Source organism: Pseudonaja textilis, chromosome 5, assembly GCF_049901715.1.
Source record: "Pseudonaja textilis isolate UNSWEBS1 chromosome 5, rPseTex1.2, whole genome shotgun sequence".
Classification (NCBI taxonomy): domain Eukaryota; kingdom Metazoa; phylum Chordata; class Lepidosauria; order Squamata; family Elapidae; genus Pseudonaja; species Pseudonaja textilis.
Window position 1 is genome coordinate 27,616,696 of NC_141994.1, and position 20,538 is coordinate 27,637,233.

Sequence of the window (20,538 nt, forward strand, 5' to 3'; positions counted from 1 at the left end):
TTGTGTGTGTGTGTGTGAAGAGTTTCACATTTTTGCTTTTATTGGGTGTAATTCCAGGATCTAGCCAGAGTCAGAATTACATCAGATCCTTTCCAACTTGATATGTTCCTAATAAACAGATTTTAAAGAAAGATCTTTATTTAAAGCCTTGGGTCTTTATTCAGGGGACATGTTACTTGGAAGGCTGACAGCGGGCAGGTATTGTTTTCCTCATTCACATCCTTAAGCACTCATCTATTTAATTATTTAACTATTTATAATGATTGCACAATTCAGCTTACCTTTCTTCCTATACCACATTATGCATTTTTAAAGAATACAATAGCAAGCACCTTTTCAATCACTAATTAATCAGTTTATTGTGAAATGAAATGCACAATTAGGAAATAAACTAATGAATTCAAAACTGCTTATTTTCAGGTAGACGAGTATTTTTTGCTTCACAAGCAATCTTTATTTGCTTTGGATCAGTTACTACACTTCCCTTTTTTCTAGCTGATGCCGTTTTTGAATACCGGTAATTATTATGGGCAAAACCCCCTAAAATATAAGGTATGTTATTAGAAAAATAAACAACCCTGTCACTATTATTAATAATTGATGCTATTGTCATTGAAACTGTAATGTTGCATTCCACAGCATATACTGTGAAAAACTGCAGAAATACTGGCAGTTTGTTTTCTACAGAACTAGTTTTATAAATTAACTGAAAATCTATTTTATCACCAAGCACGTGTTTAAAATAAGGAGAGCATCAGTGCTGATTCACAAATGATTCTCTCTTCATTCAAATTAAACCTTATTTATTAATCTGTCCTGCAACCTGCAACTCTTGCACTGTAAAAACATACGGACTACACAACTCGATCAGGGCAAAGCAATTGACGCAATTTACATAGACTTCTGTAAAGCCTTAGATTCAGTGGTACACGACAAACTACTCCTAAAACGAAGGTCTTATGATATCTCTGGATACCTGCATAACTGGGTAGAAGCATTCCTGTCAAACAGGCAACAAAAGGTCAAAAGTGGGAGCATCCTATCAAATCCTGTACCTGTCAACAGTGGTGTCCCCCAAGGCAGTGTTCTAGGACCAACTCTCTTCATACTCTACATAAATGACCTCTGTGATCATATTAAGAGCAACTGCGTTCTCTTTGCTGATGATGTAAAGCTATTCAACACCACTGACAATGCTGCTACCCTTCAAAAAGACCTCGACTATGTATCAGAATGGTCAAACAAATGGCAACTTCAAATCTCAACAAATAAATGCTCTATCTTACATATTGGCAAAAAAAAAACAAACAAGCTGAATAGTCAAGACCTTGTTGATGACAAAAACTTTGTCAAAGACCTTGGAGTACTCATTTCAAATGATCGAAGTACTAGAGCCCGCTGTAACTACATAGCCAAAAAGGCATTAAGAGTTGTTAACCTAATCCTGCATAGCTTTTTCTCCGGTAATATCATGCTACTAACTAGAGCATATAAAACATTTGCTAGACCAATACTTGAATACAGCTCATCAGTCTGGAACCCGCATTACATATCTGATATTAATACAATTGAGAAAGTCCAGAAATATTTTACGAGAAGAATCCTCCACTTCTCTACTCGTAGCAGAATACTTTATGCCACCTGACTTGAAATTTTAGACCTAGACAACCTAGAACTGCCGCTTTCAGTTTGATCTAAGTATAATATATAAAATTATATATTGCAATGTCCTATCTATCAATGAATACTTCAGGTTCAACCAAAACAATACAAGAGCACACAATAAATACAAACTAAAGATAAAATGCACCAAACTTGATTGCAGGAACTACGACTTCAGCAACAGAGTAGTCAATGTCTGGAATACCCTGACTCTGTGGTTTCTTCCCCAAACCCCAAAATCTTCAACATTAGACTGTCTACTATTGACCTTTCCTAAGAGGTCTGTAGTGGGCGTGCATAAACGCACCAAAACGTGCCTACCGTCCCTGTTCTATTGTTTCTTTTTTTTCTTATTCGTATCCATTTCATGTATTTATAACCATGTTTATACTTATACCTGTTATCTAATAATGGTTTGACAAAATAAATAAATAAAATAAAATAAAAATCAGTTTACTGAATTTATTGATATATATTTTATATAGGGACAAGGAGAAAAGAAATTGGAATTTGAACATATACCTTACACATTTCTCACATTCATTGCATATAAAATGCTTATTTAATAAATATAAAACCTGCATATTTACAAGGAAGCAAAAGCCAATGGATATAGGAGCATTGCTTCCTATAAGCAACCCATACATTAAGATTACATTAATCAATATTTTTATTTTGAATGGATACTTTGTGAATTTGGCCCTCTATAATAAGTTTGGGGCTTTAATTTCTAATGGGCATGTATGTATGTTCCTTTATCTGGAAATCACTAATAAGAAAGATTGCTTACAGGAACAATGTTCTGTAGCATCAAAGGATTTGTTTGAACTTAAAGTAATCACAATTAGTTTCACAATTTGAGACACTTGGAAACAATGATAATTTTTTGTTTTCTTAAGATACTAGAAATGCATTAGAACTCACATTTTTTCTTGCTTAATAATGTTGAACTAACTGACAAAGTATCAATTTTTGTAGAGAAACTGAATTCATTTACTGGGAATAGGAAAGTGTATTGTGTTCTTTAATAGCATATTGATGACAGAATCATCCTAATGAGTAGCATTTTCCTTAAGCAGAAATAAAATTTGTAAGTCAGAATTTTTGAAACAATTGCTCTTTCAGAAAAACAATAAATGCATTGTTATTCAGTTATATGAAAACTAGAGTTGCATCCCTAGAGCAAATAAACTGGTCTCGTACATTCCAATTTACTGGAACTTGCTCTAAGCATTTTAGCTGTGGTACAAAATGTACATACAAGCCTGGAGAATAGGAGCAAAGAAATTATGAAAAGAAGCAAGGCTTATTCTTTATCATTTTCAGAGACATGGTCTACTTAAGATACACAAGGTAAATGATCGAAGTACATTTTATGAAGTTACTAAGAGAGAATGAAGAATAGCCATGTGTCTATTATAAAAGTAAGAGTTAAGATTTTTAGGACAAAATATTCTTCAAAGTTGTATTTTTCTTTTGAACACATACACTACAAGCACAGTCTTTGGACCTTATAAGATCTATAGTGGTATAGCCAGGTAAGTGCAATAGAAAGTAACTTATTTTCCATTGGAAAACAACACAGAACGCTTGCAGTTCATTATAAAGATTCATACGCATTCATACTCTTCCACTCCCTCCTATTATGCTGCTTTGCTTTTCTACCCAATAAATGTCTAGTCAACAGGTGTTTCAGTTTCAACTGGATCTCGGATCAACCTTCGGATTCCTCTTTTTCCTACAGGTCCTTTTGGCTTAGCAAATTTTTGTTTGTGCGCGTGTTGTTTGGGATGGACTTCTTCATAGAGAAATTCAGCAGTTAGTTCATCTCCATCATCTATTTCAATCTGTCATGAAAGGGGGAGATAACAATCCAAGTTTGAGAAAGGCTCCATCCAGCATACATATAACTATTAAAGATAAAAATCTTGAACTTACCACTTTATATACTTTAAAAATCTTATCAAATCTGTCACCTGATAGTTGAACTCAGCAAAGCCACCTATGACCATTTTAAGCATTATTTTCATATATGTACTGTATATGTATGTAATGTATGTATGTACATATGTAATTATAAGAAATGCTGAATTTTCTTACCATTTCAGGATTATTTTATTGCAGTTAGATTTGATAGTTTTAAAAGGATAAACTTACAGTCTAGTGAGTGTAATGAAATACTCCTACAGCTACTAAAATCAATTCCATATAGTATCTTTAAAATTTATTAGCTTGTATAATTAAGCCACCCCCTAATGAAGGAAAGTACAAGAACTCCATATCCTGCTGTGAAGGATTTTATTCCTCCATATTGAAAGCATTGTCAAATAATGTCTAGCTCAGCTGATATCCAAAAGCTAACAGGTATAGATCAGGTTATTGGATGAGACACTAGCAGAAACTTGGTAGGGGATGTAGGCTGGATTAGTAATTAAAAAAATATGGCTATGGTTATGGCAGTGACAAACATCTTTCAGAAAACTATGAATTTAATATACATTAGGCAAATGCCTATCTGACAAACTCAGACCAACATTGAAACATGGTTGACTAAAAACTACTCCAGTCTGACTTATATTGGGTGGGCAACTCATGGTCTGCAATCTTTTTTTAAAAAAATTAGAGGACCCTCACTTCCACATTTTCAGAATTTATTCATAAATCACAGACCATTGTTGCTATTTCTGATTTGTTTGTTGTGAGAAAATAAAGTTGTACAAAACTTTTAAGTAAGCTATCTTTGACTTCCCCATTTGATTTCCATAAACAAGGGTGATAATGCTCCATCCCTAATACCTCCAAAAATAATTTGAAGAAAACTTGTAGCTCCTAAGCACAAAACTTTGTTCAGCCCTAAATTACATGAATATGGATGACATCAGAGACAATCTTTTATACGCTTAAAAGTTTTTCCCCCTGTATCTCTTAATATATTACATCTATATTTACATCATATATATCATATACAAATATACATCTTAATATATTTCCTAAATCTCTAATGTATTACATCAGAAAATGGAACAAAATTTGAGAATTGTATAATCAAGTATATTGTTGAATCACCCTACTACTGTCTGAATTGTTTAATAATTTGATATCATATACTGAAAATGTTATCTCACAGTGTCTGAATTGTTTAATAATTTGATATCATATACTGAAAATGTTATCTCACAGTGACGTGAAATAGCTTAATACTCCTGGGCAAATGTTTGTGACACATGGTAGCAACCATTTTTATTCTCTGCAAAAGTCATTTGGATCCAATAATAAATCTACTGAATGTTATCTTAAACTCTTCCTCTTTTTGTAAGAAAAGACATCATCTGCAGAGAACTTTATCTCGGGTCTGTCAAGTCAAGAGGTAGAGTGCCTGGAATTACAGTCTTACCTTTCTAATGATTTGTATCCACAGCTGTCTTTCTGCAATTTCTAGGAGAGGATTCTTGCAGCTTGAATAAAGCATCCTTTCTTGTATACTGCACACAAAACCAGGCATAGAGTAGATAAAAACTGCAAAGTAATTCAAGTAGTGATTTGTTATTGCAATTTTTTAAACAAAACCTGTAAGTATCACAAGATTAGGAAATGCTAAATAGCCAAACAGGTAACACACAAAAAAATTTTTAAGGACTTTCTTTTCTCTTTTTTTCCTCATCTTATAATGAATGACTCTGGGTGGCTTCCAGCATTAAAATATTAAAATCATAACAAATATCTTAGAAACAGAAATCCAAAACAAGATAAAATATAGTTAAAAGATGGGGATGAGGATATTAATCTTTTGAGGCCTACAATTTGACTGGGGATAAATGAAGATAAAGATACAACAAAATGAAACCTGTATGGAAGCAAAATATATAGAGGGAATCATCAAGTTATGAATGGAATGGATCCTTACATTCGTAACCAGAGGATTTGTTGGAGTGAATCACGTAAAATGAATGTGAAAACTTCCTTGCTTTAGCCCATGCATTCACTAATCAAATGCGTGGGTTGTAATTGCGCAAGGTAACTTGGGGTGGAGAAGGCCATGGGAGGCCTAGTGCTTCCGACTATCCAAGGCCTCCTCTGACCCACTGAGAGATCCCATGTTGCTCTTCCTAGGTGTCAAGCTGCTCGGTCCTTTCCTCTCCTTCCAGTCACTAACTGTTAACTTTAGGTGCTGCGTTTCAGAGCCCTGCGCCACCTACACCCGCTTCCTGTGTGGCCTTGGGTGCTGAAGCCCTTGTCCAGTTGGCCGGAGAAGTGCCAAGCTGGTCTCCCCTCCCCAAAGCCTTGCCCTGTTGCTTGGAGCGCAGAACCCACCCAAATTTCACAAACTGCACCACTGCGGAGCTAAAGAGATTGGGATGCCACCACCCTGCTCCCCTCGCTTGCCAAAAGCACTCCTTTAAATTGCAAACCAACCTGTCCTGTTTTGAGCCTCCCCAAAGATGGACCACTGACCGCGACCGTGCGCAGCTTTGGTTCATGCTTCGGCAATGGAGAGCACAAATCCTTTGGATTCGGGGCAGCTTATGCCTCGCAGGGGTGGCGGAGGAAGGGGAGACCATCAGCTGGGTAGAGGGGAGTCACAAATCCCCTCCCCGGCTTGGCAATTGCTCCCTCCCAAAGACATCTGAAGCGGTGGTCTAAAATGGCCACCCTGAAGGAGAAGATTAGACTGGAATAAGACTGTGCAGGAGAAAGAATCAAACAGCAGGAGGAATGGGACGATATAATCAAATGGAAGATACCCCAGAATTAGCATTTCAAAGAATCTTTAAGAAAGGATTTAAGCAGCGAAGAGAAAGAGAAAAAAAAGGTGTGAATTGCTTTTAACAGAGTCGGGGCTTTGAAACCACAAAAGGTAGAAGCTGTAGAAGGAACTATATAATCAACTTGGATAAGCATATTTTGATTCTATATTGGCACTAATAAAGCTGAACTATAGACTGTTAAAGAGGAAATTTAATATCAACTGGATTTGATTTTTTTCTCATTGGAAAATTGTGGTTTAAAAAGCTCTGAATAATAGAGAAGAAAAAAGAAAAGAGGGAGTGAAGATTTAGCATAATAAAGAGTGCCATCTCAGTTAAACTCAACTAGTTTTTCTTTTTTAAAAAAAACTTTCTTAAAATTGCATGGAAATTGATACAATAAAGCAAGAACTTTGAAAAATTTGAACATTGTAACAAAGAAAGAAGTAGGAAGATTCTGCCTTTGGATTAATTGCTGATTCTGACATGGATTAGGCGCTGGATTAGCGGAGACTTAAAAACCTGAGAAGAAGAAAAGTTGACTGTTGGAAATAAACTTTAAAGATACTATTTGGATTAAGTTGTGAATTAGAAAGTTGTAAAATGGCGATTTCTGTTCTGGCATTAAAAACGGAACTCAGAAAAACGAAAGAAACACTAAAAGAATGAGGTGAATCGCTGGATTTTGCTTTAAAATTTATTGAAAATGCGACTGCAGAATATGAACAACAAAGACAAAAGGGAGAAGAGGAGGTGGAGCAAATCATAGACAGGGCCATCTTTAATGACCATCGAGAACAAAGAACTCTTGAAAGAAAGAAGAAAAGAGTTGGAAATAAATACCGGAGATTTAAGAAATTAAATAAAAGGGGAATATCTGAAAAATTAAAAAAGAGAAAAAGAGTCAGCAGAAATTCAAAGGGCGAACGGAAGCGATAAATAGAGGGATAAAAACTGGAGTGAAAGAATAAAGGAGAAAAGACGGGGAAAGAAGGGACAAGAAACAGGATTTGAGAACAAAGAAATATGGGAATTGTAAAAAAACAGGGAAATGCTTAATTGGACACAGATAATGACTGGTTATTATATAGAAAGGGAATTCAGCAAGGTATTGAGGGGGTAATATAAATAAATTTATAGTTATGAAATAGGAACATATAGACTAACAAGATGGAAAAACACAATTGTTATTTTTTAGATAATGGAATCTAATGCTCTTCCTCGTTATGTAGAGAGATAATTGTAACAAGTAATGCAATAAGTATATTAGATATATTGAAATATTTTTAAGATTGGAATGTAGGCTTTTTTGGTTTAAATATGAATGGAATATTTAATGGAATATGTGTATTAAATATATGGAAATAAATGATATAGGAGGAGAGCTGAAATGGAATTAATGTTAGGGCTTAGGATTGTTTCACTGTTTGAATGAGTAGATTAATATGTCCTCTTTTTTGGGGGGGGATTTAATGAAATTTAAAAGGAGAAAAACCATGAAGAATCTGATTCATATATGCTATGTAGCTTTAAAGGGATGATTAAGTTTAATGTTTTAGGTAATAATGTTAAATGTTTTAATGAGATTTAAAAGGGGTGAAAATAAATGAATTTGTAACTTAGAGGTGGCGCACTTATATTGAAATTTCAGGGGGAAAACCAATTTATAGAAGAAGTGTCTTTTTTAACTAGAATCTAAGATGAAATATACAAATGTGACAGTTAAAAGTACTAAAGTACAGTATAATGATTATGAAGTTATCATAAGTGATTTAAATAATGAGATAAATATTTGGAACAATACAATAAAATAGAAAATGTATAAAAGCACTGTTAAGATAAGGAATTGGATATAAAAGTTGAATATGTAACCATGGTCATATTTGTATGTGTATGTGAAACTGTAATGCTGTTCACTAAAAAGAGACATTAAAATGTGGAAAACTGAATAAAACTTGTTTTTTAAAAAATTGCAAACAAACCTGCTTTCCAGCTCCATTACATTTCTCCTACAACTCAAGATGTTCTTCGCTGGAAAAATGGAAAGGCTGGATTCCAATTGGCAGAAATGTGCAGGGAAATCAAAAAGATTTGTGGGGCTTAAAAAGTAAAATCAGCCTTTCCAATTTCACGAAATCTTACTTTTTTCTCGAGAGAAGTTGGAAGGTCTGGTTTTACTTTCTTTTTTAGCCCCATGAGTGTTTTTTGTTTCCCTGCACATTTTTGCTGTTTGGAATCCAGCTTTTCTATTTATCCAATGAAAGAACATCTTGAGCTGCGGGAAGAAACGCGACAGAGCTGGAAAGCAGGTTTGTTTGCATTTTTAAGGAGTGCTTTTGGCAAGCGAGGGGAGCACGGAACTGGTGTGCCAAGCTTTGTAGCTATGTACTTCTATTGTAGTACTTCTAAGTTAAGGAAGGGGATCATGTGACCTTTCCCCTAAGCCAGGATTGGGGAACAATGGCCCTTTTATGACTTGTGGACAAACTCCCAGAATTCCTGGGGCTTCAATTCTGGGAGTTGGAAGTCCACAAGTCATAAAGGGGCCATGGTTCCCCACCTCTGTCCTAAGCAGTAAGGTGCAGGACAGTGCAGGTTGCTGTTATCAGAGAAGTGCAGGTTGCTGTTATCAGAGAACACAATTCATCTGTTACACAGATGCTTGGTAGTTAGGCTAGGGCCCCATTCACTGAAAAAATTAAGTACATTTTACAATTATGCAAATTACTGGCTCAAAGACCTACCAAAAAACTTCTAATCACTCAGTTGTCCATCTACATGACTGCCTGAAAGTATTTACTTACTTATGGATTCTAAGTAGTCTCCTTCATGTGAGTGTTTGTAGAGGAAGAAATGGTATCGTGCAGAATTCTTAGGAATTCTTCTTGGCAAGTCTTTTAATTCAGTTGGAAGTGCACTGGCTAGGACAATAATTTCATTGTTCATATCAATTTGCTGTGAACAAATGTAATATTAATGATTATAAAGAAAAGTATACAATATATCAGGGGTGTTCAACCTTGGAAATGCTGGCTGGGAAATTCTGGGAGTTGAAGTCTAGAAGTTTTAAAGTTGCCAAGGTTGAATACCCCTACAATATATTCTTGATTTGAATGAAAGTTAAAATAATAAAGCACGAGGGGAGGGAATTCAAACTTTCACTCTGCTGACAAAAAAGGGTGGCTCGATCCAAAAGGAGCTTTAAAGTAGAACGAAGCATGGAAATTTTTTTGTTGAATGCAACCACTAGTTAATTTTTCTCACTGTTAGGAAATTTCTCCTTAGTTCTAAGTTGCTTCTCACCTTGATAATTTCCATCCATTGTTTTTTGTTCGCCCCTATTTTTTGTAGCAGCCCCTCAAATATTGAAACACTGCTATCATGTCACCTCTAGTCTTTCTTTTTACTAGACCAGACATACCGAATTCCTACAGCCATTCTTCATATGTTTTATCCTTCATATATTTTATCCTCTAATCATCTTTTTTGGTCTTTTATGCTCTTTTCCAGAGCCTCAATATTTTTATGACTAATAACACTTAAATAATAAGACTAAGGGAGATTTGTTTTCTTTCATTGGAGTACAATGTCTGGGTTCCCTATTGATCTTATAATTCAATATGCAATGCTGATAAATGGAATTTTAAGGAATTAATTTATCTTACCAACTGTACATAGTTAAGCTCTTTGTTTTTCAGTTTTTCTAGTGCCTGAAGGGCATCCTGAGCTACTGGAAATGCAACTCCTTGCAAAGTCTGATGTTTAGTATTGACACTGACTTCAGTTTCTACCTGGAACACAAAATTTAAAATAGAATCACAAAAAGGCAATTATGTAATGCACATTTGTGCTTCATCCAAAGCACAAAAGAAGAAATTAGAAGCCTGAGAAGTGATTGTTGAAAAACTGTACTGTACTGAAATATAACTATATCATATAAATTGAATTAATTAAGTTGCTTTTTGAAATACTTTGAGAAGGGCACAATCTACAACAGGGCTGGCGTGCATATCTGTGGCCCAGTAGACATATGACACGCCAATATTTTTTGAGACATAAAATCTGACAAACCCTAATCTCAATTTGGAATAAAATAAGATCACAAAACTATATGGAAACTCCAAGCTAGCTTTCCCCCTTAGAAGCTGTATCATATCCAAATCTCTACAACCAGAAAAAGGCAATCACATATAAAGATATCCTAACAGATGAAGGAAAATTAAAACAAAGATCGGAACTTAACCAGCAGGGTTTAACGTTGGAATGGTGGGCATATCTCCAAGTACAATCCAGATATGAAAGAGATAAGAAAGAATGGGGAATAAATTGTCAAGATACAATATTAGACAAAATATTATTAGGATCAGAGAAGAAACAAATAAATAATTATAAGAATAAACAATTATTAGATTATAAAATGTAAGGAGCAGGTGAAAGAACCAATGTTAACTTGGGCTAGAAATTTCGACCATAACATAAATTTGGATCAATGGCAGAAAATTTGGGATCAGAATAAAAAGATTACATTAGCCACATCCTACAAAGAAAACCTGTTTAAGATGTTTTACAGATGGCATCTCCCACCTACCAGTCTAGCCAAAATGGAGCGCTCTCAATCACCTATATGCTGGAAATGTTTGAAAGAATGGGGCACCTATTATCATATGTGGTGGGAATGCAAGAAAATACAAGAATTTTGGCACAAAATATGGCAATGGTGAGAAGAAATGTTAGACCTAAAAATAAATTATACACCAGAAATGTTTTTATTGGGAATAATAAATGAGAATTTCAAAAAAGCATATATATTTATATTTATATTCATTTATATTTATATTCATATATCTTTATATATATCGTTATATATATCTTTATATGTATCTTTATATATATTTGTTTTTGTAGATTTTCATGGGTAAAGGTATGTAGGTCTAGGTGTGTCCGGGTCTTTTCCCGTGTAAGATTAAAATTATCTTGGCGACGTTTCAGCGAGGTCCCACTCGCCATCCTCAGGCTGGTGCTTTCGGCTTCGTGCCAGTGCAAGCAGTGTGTGATCGGAGCTGCTGTCTCTCTATAAAAACTGGTGGTGGGAGCTGGTGTGCTGGGCTGGTCAGCTGCGGTGCTGCCTCTTGATTGACCAATCAAGAAAGTCTGATTCACAGACGAACACAATAGAGAAGCCTGATGATGGCAGATGAGATTCTGCCAAAACGTTGCTACAACTTTAAAAGCACAACTATAATGATGTGGGAAAATACCCGAACAAAGCTAAATACCATACATGTAAGTACCCGCGAAAACTTAACATACACACACACACACACACACACACACACACACACACATATATATATATAATCATTCATGTTATTACAGCTGCAAGATTATCAATTGCCCAAACATGGAAGTTAAAAAGAATACTGAACGATGAAGTAATAATAGATTTTTTTTTCAGTGCACTGAGTTAGATAATATGATGTTAGAACTGAAGAAGTGAGACACTTCAGAATTCCATGCAATATGGGAAAAAAATTTATAAATGGAGGGATATGAAAGGAAGTCTAAAAAATGTGAAATAGAATTTAAGAAGAGTTTATATTGCAACATAAAATCTAAGATAGAATCCATGGAGACAGGTTGGAAATTATCCAACCGGGTAGAGTCCAGCAGTGGCGTCTTAAGAAGAGGGTGGACTTTTTGCTCATACAATAATGTAAAGGCTGAGATACATGCCAAAAAAGATCACCACGTTCAATGGTTTTAAAAGTTAATTTTCAATAAAAATTATTTTTAAAAAAGAATCCTCAATTGTAGTCATAATTTTGAAGGGCCATCTGCTTTATGTTTAAAAGAATTCTCATAATTAAAAACAAAACAGTCACTAAACTGGATTGCAGAAGAGTGGGGTTTGCTTCTATTCAAAGAACATTTGGTCAGAAATAAATCTTATTTAATGTATTTACAAGGAAACACACAGAGTTTAAAGGTTAAAAAACATTTCAGGCTGTAGGAAATTTAACATCCAGGCTTTGCTTTAAATTCTCTAAAAAGAGTTTGGCTTCCAAACCAAGATGCAGTACCTCACTAATCTTGATTTGTCGAAGTTCTTCTTCAGCTGTTGTCAAAGGAGCAGGGGAAGATTGAGTCATTAAATATTTCTGATAACCATTTAATGAAACATCATCCTGAAAAACACAGAGCCATTAGGTTTGCACGATTGGTAATTTCAAATTGCAACATTTTCTTCAGAAGCAGTTCAGTTCAGAATCATACTGCTTTACAGTTAATTAAAGATGCAATCCTACAGCCCTTATGAGTGTTCCCAGACACGCTCTCTCATTCAGAAATGCTCCACCTCAGAGGAGCAAGTATCTTATAGACTCTCTGCCCCAGAATACAAAAACAGCTTTACTAACATCTGACATTTAAAAGGCAACGTGGCAAGAAAGGAAATAAGGGAAACTCAAATTGCTCTGAGATAAAACAAACCAAGAAACAAACAACAAAATTCTTCCCAACAAAAATATTTCAACAGGTTTAAGTTTCTCTGCCCTCCCCAAAATATCAAATTAACACATGAAAATACAACTGATTTCTTCTTAGATTATCACTTACAAAAATTTTTTACAGACCCCTCACATCCCGGACATAAACTGTTTCAACTCCTTCCCTCAAAACGACACTATAGAGCACTGCACACCAGAACAAGAATAGAATAGAATAGACATAAGAATAGTGCTTTCCCGAAAGCCATCACTCTGCTAAACAAATAATTCCCTCACCACTGTTCAACTATTTACAAAGTGTACACTACTATTACTGTTAATCTTCTCACCACTCCTTATCACCCATCCCCTCCCACTTGACTGTTTCCTAGTATGATTTGATTGTTGATTGTACTGTATGACTATCATTAAGTGTTGTAGGTTATGATTCTTGATTCTTAACGAATGTACCTTTTCTTTATGTATACTGAGAGTATTTACACCAAGACAAATTCCTTGTGTGTCCAATCACACTTGGCCAATAAAGTATTCTAAATGGTTAAGTTAGCTTCTATAGAATACACACCTTGTTTGTTCCAAATACTTCATCTTTAATATGTCCACCTCCAAATTCTTTCTTTAACGTTGCCCGAGTAGCTGCATATAACATTTTTTGACGAACCTGATTGGTCATAAAAGGGATAACTTTGGATTTTTTAAAATTGAATTAAATGAAAATTAAATGCTAAAACTACTTTTCATATAGATTTACAATTCTTCCACCCTTCTATTCTTACAGAAATGTTTAATTTTGAAAATATTTGTTTTAATTTTCCCTTTTATCAGTGTATATATATGATAAATGTACAAGATTATTGCAAATTATTATAACAGGAAGGAAAACATAATAGTAAAATGTTGAGCTAGGTGCAAACATGAACAATTACTGATTTCTTTATCAAAAAGTATAATTTATCAGTTATAAAACAACATTATTGATGTTATCTTACTCTCTACAAAAGTTTAAAACTTTGGGTACAATATCCACTACCTCCTAAATACATTATTCATTAAAATAACAGGCAATCTGGTGCTCCCCATATGGTTCAATATTTTTAGCTACTGATCTTGCTGGAAATTATAATGCAAATTTCTGGAACACTATCAATCCCAGATGGAAAAATTCATATTCTCGTATTTGAAACAAGTCTATTTAATTGTATGGGAAAATGGGATGGAGGGGAGAGAAGCTGCCTAGGAAATGGTTAGATAAGAGACAGCATAGTCCACAGCTGGATAATAGGCAAAGAAAGGGGCTCATAAGAGACTGCCAGTTCTCAGACTGTAAGAGAGACAGCAGGAGATTTACACTTCCAGACTTGCAAGATTCTGTTAATGTAACCTTAGGATAAAGTAGAATTACCACATTTGTCTTGTTTACCTGGGAGGGCTGAAAGTTGTTTATAGGTTAGATGGAAGGGCTTCTCATAATATAAGAATAAAAATCACTATTCTTCACAAACTGATGAATTATTAGTTACATAATTCATTGGCACTGGCTATGGTGACAACAGCACTTCAAAATTAAAGTCCAAAACATCTAGAGGCATATCGGAATGCCAGGCCTAGTAAAAAATATCATTATAAAAAATTCACATGAACAGATGTGCATTTATTTCTGTTTCAATTGGTTCTATCCTTTCCAATGGCTCCGTTAGCCAAGAAATATATGATTTAAGGGTGAGAAGGTGGAAGACATGGATCTGTGAAGTATGGGAATAACCAAATAATAATTTGCAGAAAAAGATGTATTTAAAAAGTTTAATGTATGGTTTGTTGTCATCAATTTAATTCTGTTACGTACAGGAGAATGATCTGGTGACCATGCAATAAAAATCCATTCATGTCCTTGGGCATTTTGAGAATCTAATCTGTACAGGAGATAACATGGTTGTCTGTCTTCAAGCAGAGGGAGAATAAAGGAGTCATAATCTTTTTCCCAGGTTGAACTAGGTTGCTTAGCACATCCCACAACAAGCTGTTCTGTAAAAATACATTAAACATGAATGACCAACTATTAATGATAGCAACATTTACATTAAATAAACATATTTATGTTTCTCAGAAGACTACTTAAAGATCTACTGTAGAGTTGCCTGGTCAGCTTCAGCACAGCCTGATTAGCACAACAGCTGATTGTATGTAGGATCGGCCTCTCGATGATCAGCTGTTTCAGGCTGCAGGGATTGCCATCACCTATTGCCGCCTCCGTGCACCCCCATTTTCAGCCTCAGCATGCCCGTTTTTTGCCTCTGTGCGTCCCATTTTCCACCTGTTCTGATCCCCACCGCTTGGAAAGGGCAGAAAACGGGGCACACGGAGGCTGAATACGGGATGTGGAGGCCAAAAATGGAGTGCATGGAGGCAGCAGTAGGTGATGGCAATCCCTGCAGCCGGAAACAACTGATTGTCGGGACGCCGATCCTACTGACGATCAGCTACTGGTGCTAATCAGGCTGTGCTGAAGCTGACCAGGGTGTTTGCTGTTTGCTACAAGGAGACAAATTGCTGGGAGGCAGAGGCAGATTCTCCCCCCCCCACCTTTATTTTCCTCCCCAAAGCTAGGTGCATCTTATACTTCGGAGCGCCTTATACTCCGAAAAATACGGTAAAAGCTGTTGCTAAAAAAGCAATATATATCAGGAATTTTCAAACTAGTTCAAGATATGGAACCTGCTGGTTAAAAAAAATAAAATCCCAGAACTCTTGATCCAAAGGTAAAGTTCTAGTGACAGAAGATTAGTTCTGTTCAAGACCCTTCCTCCCTGTTTTTGCCCTTAGCCTTTCAAGAAATCTCTTGTTAAACTTAGTGTTCTGTAGAATAGGGGGTCTCCAACCCCCAGGCTGTCACCTGGAACTGGGCTGTGCAAGTGGCAGGTGCTTATGTGTGCCCTGTTCCACTGGAGTCAGTGGTGGACACAAGGGTGCTTGCGTGCGCGCAGCTCCACTTGCACGAATGTGTGAACATGCATGAAGCTCCATTTGTGCTAGCAGTAAGTGCCTGATCAAATGGAGCTGGCCATGCTCAACATGCGCATCTGCTGCTCACATGGAACCATCCCCTTTCCTCCCCCTCTCAAACCTGCCAAGATGGAAAGGTTGGGGACTGCTGCTGTGGAACATAATTCGAAAAATCCTGATGCAAATCTGTCAGTAGTGATAGAACATAGGGTTTTCAAAGGGAGCTTAGAAGTCTTTCGGTCCACCTTTCCTCAGCTGGAGCTTATCACCAGGAGTCAAGCCTGACGTAAGCAAAGCGTCACCTAAGACATAGGCAATTTCTATTGACAAGCACTGCCTTGTTCCAAACACTCGGAAACAATACATTCATCCACCACTTCACCAACTTTCCTTTATTCATTTAGGCAACACTGTGAGAAAGTATCAGAAAGGAAAATGATACATACCATTTTCAATAACTATTTTTAAAAACCTGTATTGGCCATTCCTAGCTCTGGCAAAGGTTTCTTTGACTTCTTCACTAGCTGAAAGAAAGATAAAACAAAGAAAAAGAACAATGGGTTTCAGGAATCTGAAATATATTTTCACATGACCTGCACTGTTAGATATTTTATACTACAAATGATGTCCTGTTCACCTCATAAATTCAAACTAAATAAAGTAGCATAATCAGAAATTTCATTTTATATTGTATAATATACCTGTACATGTAATAAATCCACAAAGTTAATAGCATTTAAGTATGTTGCATATGCCTTCAGCTGCTGGCATTGAGAATAAGTCAACATAGCAAGACAAAAATACATTCTCCTACAGAATAGCATAGAAAGAGTCACATAAATGTTACTATGTTACAATCATGGCAACCGGATCTGATCTAGTTTCTATAGGCACATGAGAAACAGTTTTAGAAAGCAGCCAAAGCCTGAACACAAGTTTGGAAGAATTTCCCCTTTTCTTAAAGAAAGACAAAAGAGCAGAGGAAATAATTTATTTTCCTGGAAATCTATTAAAAGTCCCAAATCTTTATTCAGCTTCCAGAAGACATCCTTAATTGTAGACTGCAAAAATTGTTGAAAGAACTTTGGTTTGCAGCTTTCTTTGCTTATCTATTTATCCCTCTGGTACATCATCCCTATTCCTTATAGCAGGGTGTCTGCAACCCGTGGCTCCGGAACGCATGCGGCTCTTTGGGCCCTCTGCTGTGGCTCCCTGTTGGGTGATCCCACCACTGGCTAGTCCCGCCCCTCGCCCTCTCCTCTCACTCACTCCTTGCCTGGCCTGAGAAAATAAAGGCGACGGTGGGGGATAGAGAAGCGGCCTGGGCTGATTCTCCAGCACCTCACTCTTGCTGGAGCTTACTGGTGCTGGGCGTGCCTCCGTCGCTTGGGGAGACACTGAGACACTGGCCCAATCCGGCCTCTCTAACACAAGGACTGGCGGGGTGGGAATGGGATCCAAGAGGATGGGGCAACGGAAAGGGGGATGGCCTGCAGCATTCAGTCATGGCTTTAAAACTTGCACGGGAGACTTTTGCCACCCAGAGAACGGTTTTCAATTAAAGCCGCCAGCGGCACCACTCTGCTGCAGTAAAGCAGCTCAGGACAGCGGGAAAAGGGGGCTGACCCCACCAAATCCTGAATGCCACCCCGGGAATAAGGCTCAGAGAAAGCCAGCGTGTCCTCACCAATAACGCTCATCTGTCAGCCAGTCTCCCCCTCTCTCTGTCTCTCTCTCTCTCTCTCTCTCTCTCTGTATCTGTCTCTATCTCTCTCTCTGTCAGAAAGCCAGCTAAGGAAGGAGCATTAGCCGCAGCAGAGGCTTCCCTTCGGATGACCCTCCTTCCCCTCCTCCTCCTCTCACAACCACAACCGGCCAGGGGGTTGCAAGAAGAGAGGGAGGAGGGTCTCCCGAAGGGAAGTTTCTGCCATGGCTCGCACTCATTCCTCAGCCAGCCCAGATTTCCAAAAAGTTGCCAAAAAGAAAGGAATAGTGAAGAGCCCCAAGGAGAGTTCGCCAGATTGGTCCAGCCTCAGGTTTCCAAGAGAGAAGAGTGCGACACACACACACACACACACACACACACACACACACACACAAATAGAGAAGGGGAGATAGAGAGGGAGAGATGGGAAGATAGATGGGGGAGAGACAAAGAGAGAGATACAGAGACAGACGAAGATAGAGGGACAGTGAGAGAGAGACACAGAAGGAGATAGAGAGGGGAGAGAGGGGGAGAGGGGAAGAGACAGGGGGAGAAGGGGAGAGACACACAGAGATATACAGGGAGACAGAGAGGGGAGGAAAGGGAGAGAAAGAGGGGGAGGGAGAGGGAGGGAGGGAGAGGGAGAAAGGGTTTTGTGGATCTGGGTGTTTTTTAACAACTGGTTCTCTACTCTAATGACCAGCTGGGTAGGTGTGGCTAGGGGGGGTCATGTGTGGGTGGGAAGGAGTGATGTTGAGTTGGCCACACCCACTCAGGTTTTGTGGCTCCCTTTTGAGTGTTTAAAGTTGCAGACCTAAAACACATTCTCCAGATGAGTGACAAAATGCATATTTAGGACAGAGGGTTGTTTTGTCAACCCTCATTTTTCTATTCTGGTTGGAATTTTCAGTTTATATATATCAATTAATTCAATGGATTTATATTTTTCCATTGTGGCCTTTCTATTCCTTTCTCACTTAAGGAAGAAACTTCACTAAATTCCTGCCACTGTCCTTGTCAATCCAACTGCCTTACCAGCTGTTAACTATGGTTATTGAAATTGACCAATTTTCCAATGTTTGCTCACATCTTGGTTATAAACCAGGTCTTCCCAAAGTGATCCACCAGGGTGGATAGGACTATCCAAGGGGTAAATATTTGTAGTAGTACTATTAAAGTAGTATTTGTTACATTATTTAAATATAATAAATGTTTGGGGTTGATGAATAACCCAAAACTGCATGAAGGGATGAGCTGAAGAATTTGGGGACCTCTGCCATCAATTGACCACACAGATTCGATTCATAAAATCCTGTAAGCTAAATGATGATGGCTAGATGATGTTTCAGACTCTCGCCAGGTTATTAGCTATTCAAGTTTCTTTCCCGTTGCAGGGCAATCCGATGTAAATCCCGGAACTGAGTTTGTTTCGAATTTGCTCACACAGAGAAAAAAATGAGGATAAAGTTAACATTTGCCATTATAAGACGCTGTAGTAGTCAAATACGAGCTTGCGACAGTTGAACTAAGCTTCGTCCAAAACAACCTCCGTCATATTGGTTTCCAGCTCTAATCGTTTTGCTCGGAAACTTCGCCTCGTCCGCAAGGAGTTGCGACTCCCAAGAGGGCAGCGCAAGCCGCCTCCGCCGCCTCCACTCGTCTCCCTCCTCTCCACTTCCTTTGCAACGTCACCTGGTGGCAATTAAAAGACGAGCCTCTTCTACAAGCCCGTCGCTACACGGTGCTTTGTGGGTTTGCTATGTACAATAACAAAATACTTTTGGACGGACTTTGGAACGACTCGATCACTTTAATGGCTTCAATAGCCAGTGAGAAGAACTGAGAAAAGACCGGACATTGAAAGCCTATCAACCAGGTCTCCGCTTCTCTTGTCCGGAATTAAGTTGCTGATCTAGAACCCCCACCGCTTCCTCAATCAACACAACTGAGCAGTAGCGCAAAGCACTCGGCACATACTTAGAGGCATCCCTCGCTTTCTTCTAAAAATATAGGCATAAATTCCACACAGACGGGAATCGCAAGTCTGCGTATTGGGCGAATGAGTGAAATCTAAATGCCAGAACTCCCCCCGCCCCCCCAATGAGCCCTAGCAGAGCCCTTCTGGTGCACGGGGGGTAGTGGTGTTTAGGAAATCCAAAAACAAATAAATAAAAAGGAGGAAACCCGAAACTACAGATTGCCACGAAAGATACCGTACTGTACCTTGAATGCCAGTTTGGTGGGACATGACTTCAGCAATAGCAGCTATTCGCACTTGCAACTCTGGGCAGCGGGCAAAGGTAGGAGACACCACCAACAGCCCAGATCGGCGCAGGACGCTCACATGACACTTTGCCACCACTCACCCGCTTTCGCCCAGCCGGCAGCTCCTTCCGGTTGGAATTGCACCGGGAGCCACGGGGAGCGCTGACCTCAGTTACCTCTAGATTGCATCCTAGTGCCGCTCGCTGGGAAAAAAAAGGGGCGGTCCGAGACTCGCCTTGCAACTTTTCTTACAAGATAGCGGGCGATCCCGGACGTGCTGAGGTCCAAGTCAATCCTACTAGCTTTGATTCATGTCATTCCCAAGACCTTTGCGTAGAATTGCACCAGAGCCTCCTTTTCAAACAAATCCTAGTCTAGAACAGTTTACTCCCTCTCTTTATGACGACTGTATGTCAACTGAAAAGAAAACAAAATATCCACAGAGACATAAGAATGAGAAATTTAGTTTTAAGGTCTTGTCCTTCCTTATATGTGACCTCCCCATATTAAATGTTTCATCTAAAAACTTAAAAAATAAACCCTATGAACACTTTGCTTGAAAGCAAAAAAAAATGTATTCAAATTCAGCTCCAGAATCTTCCTTTTACAATAATCAATTGGCTAGTTCTTAAGGTGTCACAGGACTGTTTTTATT

General features: G+C 37.8%; 1 protein-coding gene across 1 annotated transcript; it reads right to left on the reverse strand.

Annotated features, from left to right (window-relative positions):
* Window positions 1-333: 333 nt before the first annotated feature.
* Window positions 334-20,254, reverse strand: TWF1 (twinfilin actin binding protein 1). Its single transcript, XM_026700721.2, has 9 exons — window positions 19,842-20,254; window positions 16,360-16,437; window positions 14,757-14,935; window positions 13,479-13,574; window positions 12,488-12,592; window positions 10,073-10,198; window positions 9,212-9,362; window positions 5,057-5,178; window positions 334-3,509 (listed from the first exon to the last, which is right to left on the reverse strand). The coding sequence occupies exons 1-9, from the start codon at window positions 19,864-19,866 to the stop codon at window positions 3,339-3,341; spliced, it is 1,053 nt and encodes a 350-aa protein (XP_026556506.1). The 5' UTR covers window positions 19,867-20,254; the 3' UTR covers window positions 334-3,338.
* Window positions 20,255-20,538: the final 284 nt, after the last annotated feature.